This window comes from Tenebrio molitor, chromosome 3 (genome assembly GCF_963966145.1).
Source record: "Tenebrio molitor chromosome 3, icTenMoli1.1, whole genome shotgun sequence".
NCBI classification, from domain to species: Eukaryota; Metazoa; Arthropoda; class Insecta; order Coleoptera; family Tenebrionidae; genus Tenebrio; species Tenebrio molitor.
This window is the reverse complement of record NC_091048.1, coordinates 23072631-23093830: the sequence shown is the minus strand read 5'-3', so window position 1 is coordinate 23093830 and position 21200 is coordinate 23072631. Positions and strand designations below refer to the sequence as shown.

Sequence of the window (21200 nt, the reverse complement as noted above, 5' to 3'; positions counted from 1 at the left end):
AAACCTGAATGAAATTGCAACTTTCTTTCGTAGTAGAAAAACTACTGTGTGTATATATGTATGTATTTAGAAAAATGTTTCAAGGAGAGAACGGACGGCGGGATGCAGAGAGTACGTTTAATTTGTCAAAACATGTCGTTTTTTGTGCTTTCAGAGACTTTTTTAATAAATCGCCAGCTTTGCAACAAGAAAATCACGCATAGTTAGCTTCCATAAAGGAAGCATCATTTCTATACAAGTAGGTCAGTTTTTGCTGAAAAACGTGCTTTTCTGTGTTTTACCGTGGACAACCGATTTCCTCTCGTCCTGACGAGTCGGGATTTGACAAAGCGCGCTTCTCCCGGACCGAGGCCATCACCATGCGATCTCGAGTCGCGAAATCCAAGTCAGCAAGTTTAACAATAAGTCACTCGTGACAGGTTTGCGATTTTTTGCTGTCATTATCGGGAACTGTTGACTATGAATTTCGATGGTCTATGATGGATCACTTCCGCATGTCGGCTTTTTTGTCGTATTTATAGCTTTCTCGACTTATTTGTTACGGATTAATCCATAATGCATGTTGCATGTTGGTTGTCAGAAATACGGAATGGACGTTGGTAACGCTGGACGATGTCGATCCCGAAGGAAAGTTCGACGAGCGCCCCCCTACCAACGGATGCGTTCGCTAAGATCGTGTTGCCAGTCCATCCCGGGGCGCTTTGCACGGGGAAATACAATTTAATACCGGGACCGCTTCTTTCAAAAAACCTAATAACATCCTGTAGGGATACAACTCGTATTTGCCGCTGGTCTAACATGTGCTTTGGATGGGATCGTGTTTGAACTGTTCCATATTGTTTTAAATTAAATTCGACTCGAGAAAAGATACAAAATACACGGCCAATGTCGAATGTTGATTTTTTACGTCATGGGAACGCAAACAAAGCCATAAATCGTTCCTTTTTTGTTTTACGATACACCAAGGAACGGTCGGCGGCCGCAGGGGGCGGCGCACTTGAAATATTTGCGATCCGTGAATTATCCAAAACGTACAAAATCGATTCATGACAATGAAACAGTTTGAACACACCAAAATAATTACCTAAACATTATGTTTTACTTTCCGGCGCATACTACTGCTCCACGGTCACTTTTTAACACTAACCCGACTAAAACTCGTTGAAATCGGACCACGGAGCTAACCAGTATGCACCCTTACCCTATTTACCGCCATATATTAATGTACCTGTAACCACTTTTCTTATATGTTTTGCATTTTCGCAAATAAAGTTTTTTTTTTTATTTCATCGTTTTATTTCACCTGCATGCAGTTGTTTTCGAGCCTGAGACTTAACACTCGAACATCGTACGCCTAACTCACAGCCCATTTTGTAATGTTGACAGTAAGGGCAGGAGGACGCCGAGTTGACTGTAATTTTCGTCCTTATAGGTAAAGTTCTAGCTGCATGTGTGTAGCATGTCCGGACCCCGTCCAGACCCGTTTTCTTTTAATGCACTGTTCCAACGTGTCTCTGGTTGTTCCATACTTTGGCGCCTGCATGGTGTATTGATTTGACCTGCATAATGTTCGATACAGACTGTACAGTCAGCCGACGTACCATAAAAGAGAATCCTGCACGTCCGAGGTGACCACCACTACGCTGGTCACGGTCAACGGGGGCACCACTAGGCCCGCCTCTAACGGGGGCGGCCAGGCCCGCAGTCCGTTCCTGCACCCGCCCAGGCCCAGCTACGGAGGCAACGTCTAAAATGTCCATTAGTTATTGTAAATAATTACGAATAGTTCGGATTGGTGTAATGTTTGAATGTATTTTTTTAAAAGTGACTGACTTGCGAACACATTTCTCTCTTGTCAAATCTCTTTCAGCAAATGTAGTTGTAGTGGTTTTTCTGGGTCCCGATGGTATTACTTTTTGTGAACAGGGTAACTGTAACAGTTCTACTCAAATACATTTTCATTCGACTGTGGTGTGTTTTATTGGTGGCAGCGTGAATAACCATCCATATTCAACAAATTTAAATTTTACTCGATTTGTATGCACATTTTAAAACAATTATTATAATTACCGAGTACCACCTGACTGTGCGGCGATACTGCACGCCGGAAAAATAAACATCAACAGAGGCTGTTGTTTTGTTTAAAATTTCTAAAAAGAATCAAAAAACTAAATTACACTTTTTTTGGCAAATTAATTTAAAAATTTGTGTACATTTATATTTCGATTATTGTTTATCGATTCTAACAAGCTCGTGTTATTTTTTAAAATTGATATATTCCAAACGAGGCAAATTAAAAATAGACTTTGACGAAGACTAAACATTATTAAGGACATGTATCCAAAACTAACTGACATGTGGTTGGGTGGTGAATATAGTACTTATGTAAATGAATGGAAGGGTTATAGGAATGGTAAATTTTTATTGTTGTGAAAACAGTGCATTGTAAGATTCATTTGTAGAAAAAAAAACAATAAAGTCAACATCGAAAATATAAAAGTTTTTCTTATAAATTGCAAAAGAGCAATTGTATCTTTTTGAATTTTAATATCAAATGAGAGGTGAAGAGTGCAACCAATTTCCACTTCCAACATTAATTATGGACTGCAGAATTTATAAAACGAAAAAATGGTGGATGCGTTGTTCTAAAGAGTTTTAGCCAAAATCACCTTAGTAAAATGTGTACGACAATGAAGATACAATAAGTTCATTTTTTTGAAATTTTTGAAACCGGTCCTGCTCAAATTTACGCTGATTTGTTAGAAATTAGAATTGACAAAAAAAATGAAATGAGCATGGCCGTTAATCAAAAATACTGTCAGAGTTGTCATCTAATTAGTCGAAAAGGCTTTATCATTACAAAAATAATGATCTCACAGATATGTTGCTAATGTATTGGCAATGCTATCACATTATCAGAATGCAGCTGCGGCGTCCAGAGAGTACGCAGAGCGATTTCCAGAAAGACACCATCCTGGGCCACGTCAGTTATTAATCTAGTACAGCGGAGAAATAGACAGGACCGGACTCAAAATTTTAGAAAACAATAAAAATATACAATCAATTATCTCCGTTTATACAAACATTTTACTAAGAAGATTTAGGCTAAAATTCTTAAGAATAATGCATAGTACCTCGTGTTACAAGGAACGCTTCAACTTCGAAAACACCCTGTATCTATGTTTCCTCGTAAACCAAATAAGATGTGACAACTGGGTTTGTAGATTTTGTTTCAGCCAAGGTAATGAAGAAAATTGCAAATCTCTATCTCTAAGTTAATTAGAGTAAAAAGCTTTTTATTTGTGGATATCTGGTTACTTTAAATTGCTGCCAACGAGAAAAAAAATTGTCCAGAACAATACAAATATTTGTTCTAATTGTGATTTTAAGCATCAGATCAATAATCTTACAAGTACAAAAGTACAGCTGGCAAAAATCTGTAGATTCTTTTATCAAAAAGGACAACTTCAAAATGATTTGGAGAGCTTTTGTATCGGTCGTATCAATTTCTAGTGAATGAAAGAAAAAAATCATTACATTTTGAAAGCATATTTTTTAATTGACTATTGTTATAACAATAGGTAACTAAAGTAACGAAGCATTTTAACCTACAGTTAACTTTAATTGGCGTTGATGAAACTGGCCCTGAACGTATTAAAAGTTACTGAAAAAATAATTTCTATTCACAATAACGTACAAGCCTCAAAGAAGCAATATTTTACTAAAATTAATTGACGAAAATCACGTTTTCAGCGACTTCTTGACCATAAGCTGGTGTATCTACGAGTATTATACCAAATGTTTCAGGAAAATGTCAAAAAAAAACAACCAAATTAATAAAATTTGATAAACGTCAGGAAATAATGAGATGTTGAAGTGTTGCCAACACAAAAAATGTCCCTAATACTAATTACTAAAACAGGTGCTTTAACTTTTATTTAACAAATATCCGCAGAAGTTGGCACAAAAATGTTTGTGTATCACACATCCAGAAACGGTTTTGCGAGTACTCGCATTTGCAAATTTACTCCCACTCGTAAACGTGCCGTTTCTGGCCTACTAATTAATATGAATAAAATGAATTTCTCAATTCTAACTAAAATTCAGAAGATAACACAAGTTTAATTAAAATGTGTCTCATCATCATAGTGATTTTCTGTACGCATACTGCTTGATTATTATGTATTGAGTGTGTATAATAAAAGAAAGGCATAATACCGGGTGAGCAATAATTACTGTTTGAATTGGCAATAAATTCTGGTGACTTTTATGTCATGTTTCAACGAAAAAATAAAAGATTACAAAAACCAAGACGTTTAAATTTTAAATGTATGCCAACTGTCAATAATGTCAATAAAACAAACCCAAATAGGTACAATTCACAACTGAAACAGTTATTGTTGCTCACCCGGTATAAAAATATGTGACCCCTATATGATTATTAAAATGAGTCTATAGTCCATTTTTTTATTATAGTCCGATGAGCTTAGTTCGAATCAAGAAATCGACATGACCTGCGTCTGTTTTCGACATTTGACAGCAGTGCATGATGCTACCAATATTTGAAGTTTTATATTGGACCAAATATCATTAGATACAAATTTCAATTTTTGAGATTTTGAATTCTGTTCTTTCGTGCTTTCATGATTTTTCTGCAAATTCATTCCTCCGTTTTCATTTTGTTTTTCAAAAAACAGTTCTTTTCAGAACTCTTTTGATAACTATTTATCAACTAAATATATTAAAAGTTGTTGAAAACAACACCAAACAACCAGGTTTGGACTGTCTTTCTTTCTTCCTAGATTTTGTTTCAGCAATGCCACGTAAGGTCAATGCCCTTACACGCTAATAAAAGAAATTTGTTAATGTATTTTACACGGGAACGAGATAATAATGGTCCACTTCTGCCAGTGGCTGCTGTTGAAGAAAGAGTTGCGTAGCTTTTCCTTGGCATCATATGGCGGAAATTTGAAGCAAAATTTAAACGAAATGATCACAAATGTAGTTAAAACCTAACCTAAAAATTTGACGTCGCTAATGGAATAAACATACAACTCGCGTCTTACTCTAATCGCACATGCCAAAGCGAGATGCATAGTGGGACGGACTTAATTACAAAAATCCAATAGCTTGTTTTACATTATGTTGAAAAGAGATAACAATGTAGCAGTTGCTCTGCTTATTAATTGATCCATCGGACTATAATTAAAAAATGGATTATAAATATGTATTATTGTTCTTAGCGATTTTTTAGTTCATCAAAAGAACAATAAATCCAACAAGGTAATGATTAATTTATGTTATTTTAAATTGATATCCCGATTTGTTTGTTTCAAAATATTATTTGATCAACTTAACAACAAACGACAAAATAAATATGTTCCTGAAGATATTGTGCTTTTATTTTAAATAAAAAAAATCTATTTAAAGTAATTTCAAAATGTCATAGAAATGTCACAAATTTCAGTGACCAACAGTGTACACTGTAACATGAACTATGGAGTAATGGGAGTAATAGAACCATAATGTTGATGGGTTCACTTTCTTTGACTCCTCAGAAAAATGCGTAAGAAGCAACTTTCTTTTTGACTCACGCTGTTGACGTGCCTATCGCTTTTGCATTTTTAAAGCACTTGTACCTTTTTTTTAATAAATTTACTCTTTTTCCCCATCTGGTGGCAGTATTTCTTCTTAAATCTCGATTTCGCACATTTTTGCGTCCACGTTGTCCAAAGTGAAGACCTCGTTTACAAACAAACTGCTTAGCAACCCATATTATTGAGTTTTGTTCCTTTTTTTTTTCTTTCTGCTTTTATTTTTTCTTTAGCTTCCGCTATAGAACAAAATAACATTTTGCACAGGACGATAAAATTTAATTATCGGCTCGAGGAAATTAATCCACTCCCGATTTCATCAGTCGTGAATATAACTTTCTTTTCACTGATAAAATATAATTTCATCGTCTTGTATAAAAAATAACCATTCATGGAACAATCCATTTTACTTGGCAGACGCGAAATAATAATAGTTTCAATAGTAAGCTTGAGGTCTTCCACTGAACCAGCGACTTATTTATAAATACATTTTACCGAGCATTCTTTGAAAAGCAAAACTACTCCGGTGCATTGTCAATATTTCCCAACACAAACTACAATAAACCACTGTGCTTCACCTTATTTCATTTTCTAAACCCTGGAAAGCTGAGGGTTCCTCTTTTTCGAAAATTTATTTTCGGAAAACGACGCTTTTCTTTGATAAAGCCACGTAGCAACGGTGAATTTATTTTTTTCTCATACAAAAATCTACTCGTATACAATACAAATAGAAGGTTTTACATTATTTTTAAATAGATATATGGCTCTTCTAGCAACATTAAAAATTATTTTATCTTACAGGTGGAGTTTTTGAGCTACCTTAGACCATTATTTCGGTGACAGAAGTCAAATTTTAATTACAAGTGAGATAAAGTACTCACTAGTGACTAAATTTGACAGCTGCCATTTGAATTTACATAAAGTACTCACAAGTGACTAAATTTGACAGCTGTCATTTTACTTGAATAAAACTTCATTTCTTGGATTTTTTGCAATAGTTGCACCTGTAAGATAAAACGTCGTATATCACACGTGATCAAAATTATGAAACTCGTAAAAAGTATCCCACTCGTGCGCAAGTGCACTCGTCGGTCAAAATTCTCACTCTTGTATAATGATGCATTTTTATCACATAATATACTACGAATATACTACTACCACTACATATTTTATTGTTTTATTTCTTTTGAAACGACAATTTTTGTCTATGCAAAAATAAATGGGTGACAGATGATTTCCACACTTTCAGTATAAATATTTGAGTCGATTTTGTAATATTTTGTTTTTCTCGTAATTGCAAAATTGGGTCATTTTTTATGTTGCGACACGTTTCATACCACTCATTTCTCATAAATAATTTTCCGAAATTGTGTTTATGCTCGCATTCTAAATGACAGCGCAGTGTGGATTCCTATGATTTAAATGGAAACATAATTTAATAGTTTTCGGACAATTTTACGACTTTCGAATGTATTTTACATCAATTTAACACAACATAATTATGTAATTTATGGCAACCACTTGTGCACCTCAGCTATTTTTAAACTTCAAACATTTTTATAATTATATTGTGTCACTGTTGTCACGTTATTTGGGAATTATGTATAAAGCGCACAAACGCCAAGTCACATTTGTATTTTATTTTTTAAATCCTTTTCGTCTAGAAGAAATATTTAAATCAGAAAACTCAAAAGACTATAAATAGATTGACATGTAACGACATATCATGAAGCAAGTCAAAGTGATCCGTTTTTCGAAGAAACATTACAGAGAATCTTCTGAATACATTTTTTATAGAATAATATATTTTATTTTATGATCCGTAAACGGACAATGCAGTTTAAGAACCTAAGCGCTAGTTCTTAGAGTGAATCAATTTTTATTTACACATATATTTTATGGAGTAATCTTTTAAAAGCAAAACTACCCCGGCGCATCCGCCATAACTGCCAATAGAAGCTACAACAAACCGAGGACTTCACCTCATTTCGTCGAGGCATGTTCTGAAAATGTACAAGCCCCGCAAGTCGACTTTTATCTAAAAATGCTCCACCTAACAATGCCGTCGATAACGCTCGGAGCATCAACATCTTGTGTGCGTCAGAGCCAGTCCAAAAGTTGTCCGTGATTCGGGGCAAAGGTCGCCCCATGTCATTATCATAAATTAATTATTCATGCAGATTTTTTCGAGCAAATGCACGAGTCTGGAAATTAATGGACCAGTCTTGGATCCGATTGAAGGTCGTTCCAAATGGGGCAAACACCGGTGAAAGAAATTTCGTCGTCCAAAGGGTCGCTCAAATTAAATGTGAACCCGGCCACAAATAAATGCCCTCTTAATTAAGGCCAAATTAATGACCATTGTAGATTAATTGGGGGGTTTGAAGTGAATCCGGTTGGCAGCAAGCAGGGGAGAAGTTTGAATTTATGACGGCAATCCCAACACAAATTATCGTACGAGCGGGCACAAAGCAGTGTTTACACCTAACGGGCTTGTCGGCTGAAACTTCAAGAGGCGATGGGGGTTGATTTATATTCAGTTAATATTTTCGTTTGGCGGGAATCGACACATCTTGTCGCTCGCAGATTTACCACATCGATCTGGACTACAGAAGTAATGAAGTGCCTCGTTCAGGAACAAACGCGACACATTCATCTCGCAGTTTTGCGGGAAGTGCATTTAAATAAATACGAGAGGGTTGACAAATTTATCGCTGACGTATAATTGGATGTTAATCCGTCGGGATCGCGACAGGTCGTGACCAAGTTGTTAATTAAGTTATTATAATCGAATTGCTAACGGCTAATTTGACCTCTGAAGCCACAACGTGAAAATACCGCAGACTACAAAAAACAACATTTAAGAAGATTTGTTGGTTGAAAAACTACATAGCTGAATGTTTTTGAAATGATTAACGTTCAACATTAGTCGGAGAAAAATTGGACTGATTTTATGCTTGGGTAGATGAAATGCCAGCGGAATCGTAAATGTTGCTCATAATGCAATTTCTCTGAATTGCTGCGCTATGTCGTAAATTAATTAATGCGCTTAAAGCAAAGTATACTCGTAAAATTTTAATGCTGCTGCAAATACTTATGTACCTGCTAATATGCAGAGTTGACTCGACGGTTCTAACTAGAAATATTTAAATTAATTTGTCCATATAAAGGTGTTTTTTTAAATTTGGCGTCGAAACTGGCATTGAAGAGTCGATTGTGAATGAACCACTCGTCTTAAAAACACTGATTTTTCAAACTGCAGATTAAAAACACAAATAACACAAAAAGTTTAAACAGTTGATGAACCACTCGTCTTAAAAAAGGCTGATTTTTTCAAACTGCAAATTAAAAACACACAAAAAGTTAGGTTAGATTCAAACAGCTGATCAGAGTTTTAATCCGGTGGTGCCTTCACAATCGACTCTTCAACGCCAACTTCGACGCCAAATTTAAAAAAATACCCGTTATAATGAGTTCTTCCAATATCGAGGTTATTAATAAATTTGTATGTACATTGTAATAACATATTCACAAGTTTTGTAATGTGAAAGTAGTTTTAACAAATAACACCAAACATTTAACGTATTATTATTTGAGGTTTTAAATCTTGTCCTAGTTTTATTTGTCCATCAACTGTAAGTACAGTTAATTTCAAAATTATGGGGTACCGCTACACCTAATTTTCTACAGTGTAAAATGCACTTACGCGAAAGTGCTCATTCTTTCCAAATTAGAAGAAGGGTGGTCGATACGGAGGGTAGGCCAGTATTGTAACATGGCGAAAAGTACCGTGTAGAGAATAAAACAGACAATATTATGGTGCTCTAAAATATTAGCGACAGTTTATGTTGTCGAACTTACCTAACCTATATAAAAAATATGATGTTCAAAAAGGCATCTTTACATGTGGAAAAAACTGTAATAAATCGACTTCTTGATTTTTCAGGTGTACTATTGCGAGCATGGAATTTCGGGCAGACTTGAAATTTGTCTAATATAAGATGTGAAATAGGCTTTAAGTGCTAGACGTATTAATAACCTCATTTTAATATCTACTATTGTCACATATCATTTTGACAAATTGCATTCACCAATCCTGAAAAGTTGCTAGTGCTTAGATGTGCTTTTCCGAAAATTGAACAGTCTTTTATTGAACTTTGGAAATCAATAATTAAAATGTAAAATAATTGTGACAGTTTATTTTGACAGTAAAGCTTAGACTACATTGGGTTTTCTAAAATGACATTTAAATTGCTGCCCGAAATTCCATGCTCGCCATAGTACTCTACTATAATTTTGAAATTAACTCTACGTAAATATATTCAGTTTGGAAGGACTTACGTCCTTTAAAGAGTTGACAAATTTATATTCTTTGCAAGTTTTGCCTCTAGTTCTAAAAACAAGATTCTAATTATCTTGTATAGTTGACTCAAGTTGCAAAAAACCACTTACCATTTGCAACAGCATTTTTCCAATATTTTTAAACCAAATAAAGGCACAAAAAGGCCAGAAAATCATAGTTTGGATTGAATATTTTCCATATAAGTACAGTTTTAAAGTAATTTCAAATGATTAATGCCATAAAAATGCTGTTGCAAATGCAAAATGGTTTTTTGCAACTTGAGTCAACTTTAAAGTTAAAGTTTTATGGCATTAGTCATTTGAAATTACTTTAAAACTGTACTTATATGGAAAATATTCAAACCAAACTATGATTTTCTGGCTTTTTTGTGCCTTTATTTGGTTTAAAAATATTGAAAAAATGCTGTTGCAAATGGTAAGTGGTTTTTTGCAACTTGAGTCAACTTTACACAAAATTCAATTTTATTAACATTGATCGGGATTTGTATTTTGCAACAATGGTGTGCCGTTAACCACATCCTCGCTGTGACTGTTGCACATAACCTAACTTCGTCCATAACCTAAAACTCGAATTTTAGCGAGAAGTAAATTGTTGAAATAATGTTTCGTGTGTTCGTAAGGCCCAATGCAGGTTTGTTTTTCATATGAAAAGTAAAAGAGCCTGTTTATCATCTTTGTTTCAGTAGTATCGAGAAGTTTTCGCTTGTCTCCAGCGGTTAAGTTTGAGTCAACAGCGGCAAATAACGATGAACCGATCTTTGACATGGAGAATCCTTTCGAAAAAGAAAAACCACAGTGTCTTTTGTGTCGACTGAAAATTATACCAGATTATAAAAATGTGAAGTTGCTATCACAGTTTCAATCACCTTACACTGGAAGAATATATGGCAAGCACATAACTGGGCTTTGCGAGGCTCAGCAAAAGCTAGTTGAAGCGGAAATCGTAAAAGCGCAGAGTTGTGGATTAATGGCGGCGTATTTAAAGGAACCATGTTATCTGAAAGATCCTAAATTGTTTGATGCTGACAATCCAATAAGACCACATAGGTTCTAGATGTGCAGTTATAAAGTAACATTAGGTAATAAATAAAGTTTACAAAATAAATATATTTTCTTGAATTTGGTACATAATTAAAAACTAAACATTTCATAGATCAAATTAATTAAACAAAAACAAGAAATCATTTTAAATAAATCAAATTAGGTTCCCATCTTCTGACAAAGTAATTATTTCTTTAGGAATTCTCAAATTATTTAATAACGTTGCCATGTCAATTTGTCCATGTTCTTGCAAAAGTGGCAAGAGTTCATTTAGGGCTGCAGTGCAACCAGACTTCCAGAGGGCTGTCAACTCTTGCAATTCCTTCACATCACATTTCTTTTTATAAATTTCTGCCTGTCTTAAACTATCCACAAGTTCACGTTTTTTATGTACCTGTTTTTCTAACTCTTTCAACATGTGTAGATCTACTTCACAGGTGGTATTCACTTCTTTATCAATCACTTGAATAACGTCAATGTTATTCAAAACTACTGCACATTCTTTCAAGGGAAACTTACCAGGACTTCCTTGTTTGTTCTCTTTGTATTCATCACTATTTGATTTTTTCATAGAAAGAGACCGTTTTATTTTCCTATTTTTCTTGTCACCTACTACAGGTTTGTTGGAAATCAAGTCTAAAGGCGATTCCTTTAAATAACTAGACTTGGATGTTACTTCTAGTGACTTCTTTTTTATTGGCGACTCTGGTAAGGTCAAGTCTATATGTGTTACATCTTCAGAAGTTGAAACTTTTTGTTTAATCTCAATTGCTTTCTTTTCAGTTTGAGAATTATTATGAGTTTCACCAATTTCTTTTAACATAATCTTTTTTGGTTTACTTTCTTTTGTCTTATCTTGTTTGACCTCAACTATTTTATTTTCAAGAAATTCTACTTCATCATTATTAGGAGTTTGATTTCTTTCTTTTAACCTATTCTTTTCTGTTTTATTATCTTTTATCTTACCTTGTTTAACTACACTTGCTTTATTTTCAACAAAGTCTACTTGACAATAGTTATTATCACCAGTTTCACCTCTTTTCCTTTTTATTTTATTGTCTTTTGTGTCACTCTCTAGAGATCTCATACTTTTTTTTGATTTCTTAACAGTTCCCTTAAAATCATTTACTTTACTAGATGTACAAATTGGACCTTCTCCATTTTGTTTTTTCTGTAAAATTTCACCTTCTGCTTCATTACACACATCTTGTGATTTAATTTTTTGTTCTACAGTTACTTTACTGGCAGAATTCAACTCTTTAATATCCAACTTTGTTGTTTCCAAGGGTAAACACACATTATCTTCTTCATTGCTTGCACTTATTAAACATTTTGAAACTCGAGTTTTTTTCTTGTTTATAACCTCAGATTGTGATTTATTTAGAACTTTATTCTCATGTGCAATTGGAACAGCCAATGTTACTTTTGAACTTACTGGAGTTGTATCCAAACTAGATGAAACTACTGAAATATTGTCAAGATTAGGATCATCAGAACTTCTTTGATCAATACTTGTAGGTGTTTTCTTGTTTGTACTGTTTGGAGTTTTCCTATTCCTTGACAAGCCCACTTGCCTACAAGGCGTCAATAACGTTTTACTTATACTTTTACTAATGTACGGGTTAAACCGATTTGTAGTTTCAGACTGAAGAGGCGTTTTTGGCATTTTATAACCTAAAATTCAAAAATATTAATTAACTCAGCTATTATAAAAAAATTAAGGCTTTTTCATTAATATAAAAAAAAAACATTTAAAATGCAGATACAATACCACATATATTATCTAAAAAGACTACCAAAAATAAAAATATACGAACCGAACCGCCAAAATTAATTAACATATGCTTCGCTTTCTACTGTTTTTAGGGTGTGATTGGCAACACTGACTGCATGATTGCCGAGTGTTCTGTGATTGCCGACTAGGATTGCTGATTCCAGGGATATTTGTTAAATGTTTTGGCTGTTTTGTTTATCTCATTTTGAATTTTGTGATTGTTAATTTTGTGTAATTGTTAATAATGGATTTGCAAGACTTCGACGATGACATTGTCGACGAACTAATGAAAATAAGTGATGCTGTCGAGCAAAGTGACAATGCAGTGGTTGGTGTTTTTGTAATGATTTAGCCCCAAACAATAAATAATAAAATTATAGCAACAGACCCCCTCGAGAGGGGGCCAACCCGGCCCGGAACATCTGAACATTTTATCAAAATATTTTGGGCACAAAAGCTTCCGGCCAATGCAGTGGGAAATTATTTCAGCAATAATGGACAGCCGTAGAGATGTTTGTGCTGTCATGAGCACAGGCTATGGCAAATCTTTATGCTATCAATACCCCTCAACTTTTTTAGGAGGAATAACGCTCGTCATTTCCCCATTAATTTCACTAATGGAAGATCAAGTTTTGTCATTAGAAGTAAATCTTGAGACTGTGACAAACTAGTTTTTATAGAGTAAGTTGTAGGTCTCGAATATTCCAGCTTGTTTGTTAGGCACAGCTCAAAAAAATCAAAGCAAAGTGATTGAGAATATTTTTCTAAACAAGTACAGCATAATTTACCTGACTCCAGAATTTTGCACAGGAGATACAGGAAGCAATATTTTAAAAAGAATGTCCAAAGAGCTGTCTGTTGTGCTAATTGGAATTGATGAAGCACACTGTATCAGTTCTTGGGGTCATGAGTTTAGATATCAGTACAGAAACTTAGGCTTTTTTCATGATATGTTTCCTGGAGTACCAATTGTTGCAGTGACTGCTACAGCAACTTCAACTGTGAAAAGGGATATTGTACAGAATTTAAAGATGCGGTACTTTTTTACCTTTCCTTTTCATATTTGTAAATTAAAATGTAAATTATAGTGACCCACTGGTAGTATGTTCAGGCTTTGACAGGCCCAACTTGTATTTTGAAGTAAACTCAAAAAGTCCAGGTGGAGTGTACAGGGATATGACTAAGGCGATGGTTTATGTGAATAATAATTGGAAATTTTCCGGCCCGACGATTGTTTATTGCATCACGCGCAAACAAACGGAGGAAATTGCTCAAGTCTTAAGAAGTAAATATATTTCAATTCTTATTCTCCCATTTAACACTTTTTACTCCAAGCTAACGGTATTAAATGTCTTCCGTATCACGCTGGTTTGTCGCTCAGTGCGAGACAAGAAGCACATGAACAATTTGTCAAGGACAAAATCGACGTAATTGTCGCTACCATCGCGTTCGGAATGGGTATTGACAAACCCGACGTCCGTAACGTTGTCCACTATGGCTCGTCAAAAAGCCTGGAAAATTACTACCAAGAAGTTGGGAGGGCTGGCCGGGACGGTCTCCCATCAAACTGCGTCTGTTTTTACAGTAACGCCGATTTTGTAACGCTTCGGTAGGAAGTTTTCTGATGAAATTGAGACAAAATTAAAATTTTACTCAACAGAAACATGACCGATTTCTTCGGCGGCTCCAAAACTCGAATAGAAACCAATTTGAAAACTATGGAAGAGTATTTAACGACCCGAAATTGCCGGCGCCGCTTCATTTTGCAATATTTCGAAGATAAAGTAGAGAATTTGGAACAAGCACGAAAGAATTGTTGCAATAATTGCACAAAAAAGTGCGACAGGTTGGAAGTCATCGATTTATTCTATTCCGTTTGTTGTAGATTGTATGACGGTAGGACCGATCAGGACAAATACGAAGGCATCGACGACAACGGTTGCTATGATTTTTCCAATGACGCTCGAATTTTTCTGAAAGCGGTGTTCACCTTGAGTGGCAATTTTGGGGTGAACACGTATATTCTATTTTTGAGAGGTTCTAAATCATCAAAAATTACGCAAAGCAAGCAGAAAGATCCGCTGCACGGGTCCGGCAAGCACCAGTCGGACGATTGGTGGAAAGCAATTGGTTTGTATATTTCGAAAATTATTTTTTATGGGCTAGTATGAAGAATTTTACACTCTTGTCACAACCTAAGTAAGTTGTGCTAAGCAATCTGTCAAAATTATTTAGTCTTTGTCACAGAGAACACAGTGCTGAAGACGAAACCTCCTTGGGCGAGGAACCAGCATGTTGACATTCCTTTGTTTGTGAATCCGACGGATCCACATTTCGTGTATAGTTTGTTCTTCTCAAAATGGTTACAAAGCAATACTCTATGCATGATATGACAGTCACGTTCCCAAATGTTGGATACAGAAATAAGTCATCCAGCATATTGTTTATCTTTGAGGTCCATTCCTCCCTTCTTAAAATCCGCAATCAAATTTTTTATAGTGGTGTAGGAAGGGCGGATACCGGGTGTTGTGAAAGTCCACGTAATAAATTTAATCATCAATAGAACTCTTTAAAATAAACATTTTTTTCTTTATACGTCCGTAAAATATGACATTGCACCGCTGCATTGATAATGCTAAAGCGTCCGTGAAGTTATTATCTCCGCTAAGGGCGCCCGTGAAGTTATTATCTCCGCTGATAAGCGGCTGTAAAGTAAACCAGCTAAATCATTTGAAATTCCTACCTGGTTTCTTAACATGTCTTAAATAATTTGTTATGAAGGTTTGAAGAAAAAACAGTATATGTTATTACTTATTCGGAGCAAAAATGGTTTTATGTGCTTTGGCTGGTTTGTCTGCCTCACTGCGCTCAGCAGCCAATCTACCAGCCGCAGCACATAAAACTTCATTTTTGCTCCTCATAACACATAATATACTATTTACATATTGATCTTTTTTTAATCAAATATTTTGTTTACATTTTTCTAACCCCCAATTTGACACTTCTCTCATGGGATAATCATCAATTGAAACGAAAGAGCGAGTGAAAATGTTTTTGTGCCATAAAAATTTTACAGTTTTTTGAAGAAAGAACGATCGCTGTTCTAAAACCTACCGTTATCTCTGTACCTACTATAACAGTTTTTACTGTTTTTCATTCCAGTATTTTAATCGAGTAATTTTGTTTTTCGTGCTTCGTTATCATTTATCAATCGATGTATAAACACATGAGCGGGCTGGAGCGGGTATGAATTTTAGGGGTCAGATTATATTTAAATTTAACTCTGGAAGAATTTGTGGAAAAAATTATACACAAAAAAATGTTTATTTTAAGGAGTCCTATTGGTGGTTAAATTGATTACGTGGACTTCCATAACATCCTGTATATTCAGTACATGTGTGTAAATTTGCTAGCCAGAAAATTCTATTAAAAAAACTACAGGCTTGACCAATACCCAATTTTAATCGAAATTAATATTTTTGTCTGGCATGTTTTCTTTTAAAACTTACAATAAACAATCCCTAATTCTTGTACTGCCAAATTTGATGTAACTATTCGCCAAACATATTCCAAAGAACCACGTTTGCTTTTGGCCGCGAGAGACGTTCCGGGGTAACAAGATATCAATAGCTTCTCTCATTTACAATATAAAAACATAATGGAGGTTTGATTGATCCTACTTGTGGTCGGCCAGCGGTCGAAATTCGACCGTTATTCATTAATTAATTATCGAGTTATTTGAAAAATACGAACGATAGGAAAAATGGGGTATACTCGTAGCTTGGCTAAGCTATAAAAACTGTAACGCGTTTTTTGACATTTCCTTGGGTTTTTTTATTGCTATACTGACCAGGTTTCGCCAAGGTTATACAGTTAATTTGCCTATCTTTTTCATTTTATATAAAATTTAAACAAAAAAATTAACACAAAAAATGAAGTACGTGCTTCGTATTTTCTTTTATACAGGGTGTCCCAAAAATGGCGTACTAACGGTGCACTACGGTGTAGAAGAGACTACCGTAAACGTCAGAAAAATATTTAAAAAATTCTATTGGTCTTATTTGCTGATTTGGAGGTCCTTGAAAGTGGCACTTAACAGGTAAATTATTTTGAAATATATGTATTAAATTGTCATGACAGCTACCTCTAATCGTATATATAATCACAAAGTACAAGATTACTCATTACCAATATCTAATCCTGCACAATAGTGAATTTAGAAGCTTTGGAAATGGAAAAAATATTTTAAATCCACTACGGTAACATTGCAAGGTAATGATGTACGAGTACATCTTTGTTTACATTGTATTACCGTTAATAATAAAAATAATAATAATTTATTTTTTTGCCTAAAAAATGTTTTCCATATTTTTTTCGTGTACATTTAAACATCCTGGGTACGGTAGTAAGTAGTTAGTATGCCATTTTTGGGACACCTGTATATTTTTTATTGAAACAAAAAAACCGGGCGGTTAAAAAGTTAATGTTGTCCAAGAACTTGAAATCGTTTGAAAATGACGATGTTTTTTTTTTGTGTATAAAACCTCTTTCATGGTTTGCTAAATGCCTTTGACTGTTATATTAGAAAATATAAAATCTAAAACCATCTAATGATCGAACTCTACTTGCTGCGACGTATGTACAAATTGACCATGTGTAAAAACTGACTGCCTCAATAAAATTACAATTTTTTCGAATGTTTGTCCTTGAGACTTATTTATTGACATCGCAAATGCAGGTATAATTGGAAATTGAGTTCTTTGAAAGTTAAATGGTAAAATAGTACCAGAATATGTTAAATTTATACGTGGAATCAAAATTCTCTTATTTCGTGCGGTTCCAGTTAAAACTTCGCTGCATAAACTTGATGCGCATTCTTGTTCCATCGACTAATACTTCCTTTGTATTTAAGTTTCTGATTAGTAAAACGATGCAATTAACTTTAAATACTAACTTATGTGGTGGCAAATCACTAATAGATTTCACTGCGGGGGGATTAAATCAATTACAAATGTTTAATTTAATTTAATGTATTTGTAACACTTATTGTACATACATACATTTTATCTTTCTGCACTCCTCCATATGAACTTTAACAATGCCAAATCTCACACTCCTTCGTGCGCGCAATGTGCTTAAAAAGGGGTACAAAGTTTTTTCTTCACGTATTAATATCGGGTGTTTTTTTTAAATTTCACCTCATAGTAAGCGTTGGAGTCGATTGTGACCGCACTATACGGGTTACGGATCACGGATCAGCTGTTTAAATCTTACGTTTTACACGAGTGGTGCGTTCACAGTCGACTCTCCAACGCTTACTACGAGGTGAAATTTAAAAAAACGCCCGATATAATAGATATCGTGTATGCACCGATTTTTAAGTGGTTTTGGAAATTTACATAATTTTATAGAATTTCTTTCGTTCACGATAACTTCTGCAAAAAAGCATCGATTGCAATGTTTCTTTTTGGAGAATATTTGTTCATTTTAAGAAGTGTATCGTGATTTTAAGTAAGTATTCAAAGTCTATTCTTTGGTGCAAGTCGAATTAGCTTTTGTTGCGTTTCTATTTAAAAATAGTTTTGTACAAAAGTAACTGATAACTAATAAACATTACAAATTATTCAACTGAACAACAACAGAATCATTCACCTTTTTTTTAATCGAATTATCTTAAAACTATCATAGTCTCCACTTTCATTCTGTGAAACATCTCGATTAGGCCGATTTGCTAATTATAAGAGATTTTTATTTTTCACAATAATTTTGAGCACGTTCTTTACTGTAAAACGATCTTTGGCCATTTTACCAACATTACAAATTTCTGCTTAAAGTTACTTTCTTTTAATAAATCTTATTGGAGGAGTGTCTAGAAGGTGTTACATAAAACAGATTTTTTGTGAGATCTTTGTATAAAACGTTATTTTACTCTGTCAAGGAGAAAGTGAAGTAGCACTTTCGAAGTGCTTACTAAGTTAATTTACTAATATGTAGTGGGATTGTTACGTTGTTCATAATGTTTCAAATTCAAAGTAACATACTTATGTGTATGTCTTTTTACATAAATTCCTTTTATGATTGAATCATTAAATGCGTCAGGTTGTACAAAAAGTAACAATATACCACGAGACTAAAGTGCTTTTTATCCCTCATGTAATTATTGGCCTGGCCGCGCTTGGGTAATCCATTTTTTCACACGACAACTGCTCCAGTGACAAACATATTTTTATAAAACCTATATTTTGTTGTTTTTTTTTTTTAAATTTCATTCAAAGGAACAAACCTTACTTAATGTGAAGTAAATAACTAACTACATGGAATGCCAGTTGGTTTTCACACATTTTTTATTAATGTTTGAGCCGATGTCGACGTCCACGGTTTTTTCCTGAAGTTGCAAAACTGTATCATTTTTAATATTGCCGACACGTTCCAAACCACTTACTCGCCACAAATAAATATTCGGAAATTTTTCTCGATGCTCACTTTAAAATAATCACAAAGTGTGGGTTTCTCCCATTTAGAACGGAAACATAATTTAAAAATTTGTGACACGATTTTACGACTTTCAAAATATTTTGCAACAAAACCACACAAGATTCGTAATTTATGGCAGTCACTAGTGCATCTCGTCTATTTTTAGGCTTCAAAGTTTTTTTATTTTTATTGTTTCACCCACGTTGCATTATTTGGAATTTATAAATAAAACGTACAAAGGCCAAGTCATATTCGTATTTTTAGCAACATCTACAATTTTAATAGAAAATTGTTTGACGTTGCAAGTGAAAATAAAGACACGATTTTTTAGCCAAAATTCTCGTCCAGGAGAAATATTTGGACGAGAAGACACAAAAGACAATGAAGGGATTCACGTACAAGGCGATTTCTTTAAACGAAAAAGGAAAGAAAATGATGACGAGCGACGAGCAATTATTGCTGCCGCCACCATCAAGCGTCTTAGGTCTGTTAAAATGCAAACCCCAGAAACAGTGAGTGATTAGTTTTCTCGTGTTTCAACAAATTCATTTCAATTTTTCGACTTGTAGGGAAGTGTGGTTGACTACGAAACGTATCAGTCTTCTTCCTTCAACCAGTAAGACTGCTGTGGCGCAAAGTACTGAGACTCGAGCTGAAATTGATGAAAGAATGGAGCTCTATAAGAGACTGTTAGATGTAAGAACTAAATTAGCTTCCGATTTGGACTGCATGCCGTACATGGTAGCTTCCAACGCAACTCTGATGTCTATGTCACGATTGAAACCCAAAAGTCTGGACGAACTGCGCAATTTAAACAGTAAATCAAAACACATTTCAGACATTTATCTCTTGATGTTTACGCGGAACTGTTTCAGTTGATGGTCTAACTGAAGCCAAGATAAATAAGTTTGGCAACGAGTTTTTGAAAGTCATCACAAACGATTCGAATGTGGGATCGGATAACAGGAAACGCTCAATTAAAGATATTCTGGTCGCACATCCATTGTCAAACGTTGCAATAAGTCTGTCAGCCGAGGTGTCATGCACTATGTTCCAATCTGGTTCCACCGTGGGGGAAATCGCGTCCAAAAGAGGAGCAGTTCCGGGCACAATAACGTCACATTTAATCTCCGGAATTAAATTTGGACACCCCATCAAAATGATAGAGTTGGGTGTCGGTGAAGAGACTCGCGACACTGTCATCAAGACTTACAGGAAATTCTGTGCATCTGGTAAACAGTCGTGACGGGAGAGCAATCAAAAAGTGACGACGACATTTTAGGTTTCACAAGTGTTAAGACGAAACAGATCAAAGAAGAGTGTCCTCCGGACCTTACTTACGACCAAATCAACACAGTGTTGGCGTACTTGCAAGTGCGATGTCACTTACAAAATCTGAACGTTCCGTACGAAGAGTTTGAAGAATTTCAGTTCAGCGAAGTGGACGTTCGAGAACAGGACGAAGTAGATCGAAGATTGGAATCTCTTATCAATTTGGGCAAAGAAATTGGAAACAAAGAGGATTTGGATTCTGTTTGTACTCCAGACCTAGCGTCCGAATCCTCAAACAAAGAAAATTTTCAATATCCGACTCCTCCAAGTTGCGACGATTCGGCGCTCGAGCCCCCAAGAAAAAAAGAAAAGACTGATTACGACTTTATTTTAGATTCACCCCCCAGACACCGTGCTGCGAGCGCTGTCACCGAGAGATCTGAATCTGCAGATGTTAAATCTGAATCCGCAGATGTTAAAGCTGAACCCCGCGAAGTTGACAGGAGTACAGATAGCAGCACTGGTGCCACTACCAAAAAGGCAAAAAAGAAATCTCTGCCACCTTGGCTTGTTGTCAAAAAAATTCATTAAATACTGTTTCTCATCGTTACAAGATATATTACTTAAGTACCAAAACATTTTGTAATCGTTTAAGTTTTTATAAAATTGTTTACATTTTGACC

The 21200-nt window shown here is 34.8% G+C and overlaps 3 protein-coding genes and 1 long non-coding RNA gene across 12 annotated transcripts in view; 3 read left to right on the top strand and 1 right to left on the bottom strand.

Annotated features, from left to right (window-relative positions):
• The window catches only part of LOC138126529 (diuretic hormone receptor-like), a 101481-nt gene extending 99514 nt beyond the window's left edge, over window positions 1–1967 (top strand). For 4 of the 7 annotated variants that reach the window (XM_069042301.1, XM_069042300.1, XM_069042302.1 and 1 more), the window contains exon 10: window positions 1580–1967. In XM_069042301.1, the coding sequence (XP_068898402.1) occupies window positions 1580–1751 (172 nt within the window). In that variant the 3' untranslated portion in view covers window positions 1752–1967. The other 3 variants (XM_069042304.1, XM_069042297.1, XM_069042298.1) reach the window with 3 other exon arrangements.
• Window positions 1968–10438: 8471 nt separating this feature from the next.
• Window positions 10439–11065, top strand: mRpS18C (mitochondrial ribosomal protein S18C). 2 transcript variants are annotated; one of them, XM_069043178.1, is made up of 2 exons: window positions 10439–10587; window positions 10640–11065. In XM_069043178.1, exons 1-2 carry the CDS (start codon window positions 10557–10559, stop codon window positions 11008–11010), a joined length of 402 nt encoding a protein of 133 aa, XP_068899279.1. In that variant the 5' UTR covers window positions 10439–10556; the 3' UTR covers window positions 11011–11065. The 2 variants fall into 2 exon arrangements, with proteins under 2 accessions (XP_068899279.1, XP_068899280.1); XM_069043179.1 differs by having other exon boundaries at window positions 10440–10587; window positions 10643–11065.
• Window positions 11044–12898, bottom strand: LOC138127262 (uncharacterized). Of its 2 annotated transcripts, XR_011158165.1 has the most exons (3): window positions 12815–12898; window positions 11517–12671; window positions 11044–11459 (listed from the first exon to the last, which is right to left on the bottom strand). It is a non-coding gene; the product is annotated as an uncharacterized lncRNA (long non-coding RNA). The 2 variants fall into 2 exon arrangements; XR_011158164.1 differs by having other exon boundaries at window positions 11044–12671.
• A 3-nt stretch (window positions 12899–12901) lies between these two features.
• LOC138127252 (ATP-dependent DNA helicase RecQ-like) lies at window positions 12902–21198 on the top strand. Its single transcript, XM_069043169.1, has 11 exons — window positions 12902–13099; window positions 13152–13415; window positions 13464–13807; window positions 13860–14056; window positions 14107–14380; window positions 14432–14608; window positions 14657–14901; window positions 19577–19757; window positions 19815–20062; window positions 20121–20477; window positions 20528–21198. Exons 1-11 carry the CDS (start codon window positions 13016–13018, stop codon window positions 21106–21108), a joined length of 2952 nt encoding a protein of 983 aa, XP_068899270.1. The 5' UTR covers window positions 12902–13015; the 3' UTR covers window positions 21109–21198.
• Window positions 21199–21200: the final 2 nt, after the last annotated feature.

Coding starts and splice junctions, on each gene's coding strand:
- mRpS18C (XM_069043178.1), top strand. CDS start 10,557: ATGTTTCGTGTGTTCGTAAGGCCCAATGCAG. Junction 10,588..10,639: donor GTTCGTAAGGCCCAATGCAG/GTTTGTTTTTCA, acceptor TCTTTGTTTCAG/TAGTATCGAGAAGTTTTCGC.
- LOC138127252 (XM_069043169.1), top strand. CDS start 13,016: ATGGATTTGCAAGACTTCGACGATGACATTGTCGACGAACTAATGAAA. Junction 13,808..13,859: donor GTACAGAATTTAAAGATGCG/GTACTTTTTTAC, acceptor TGTAAATTATAG/TGACCCACTGGTAGTATGTT. Junction 20,063..20,120: donor CGAACTGCGCAATTTAAACA/GTAAATCAAAAC, acceptor GAACTGTTTCAG/TTGATGGTCTAACTGAAGCC.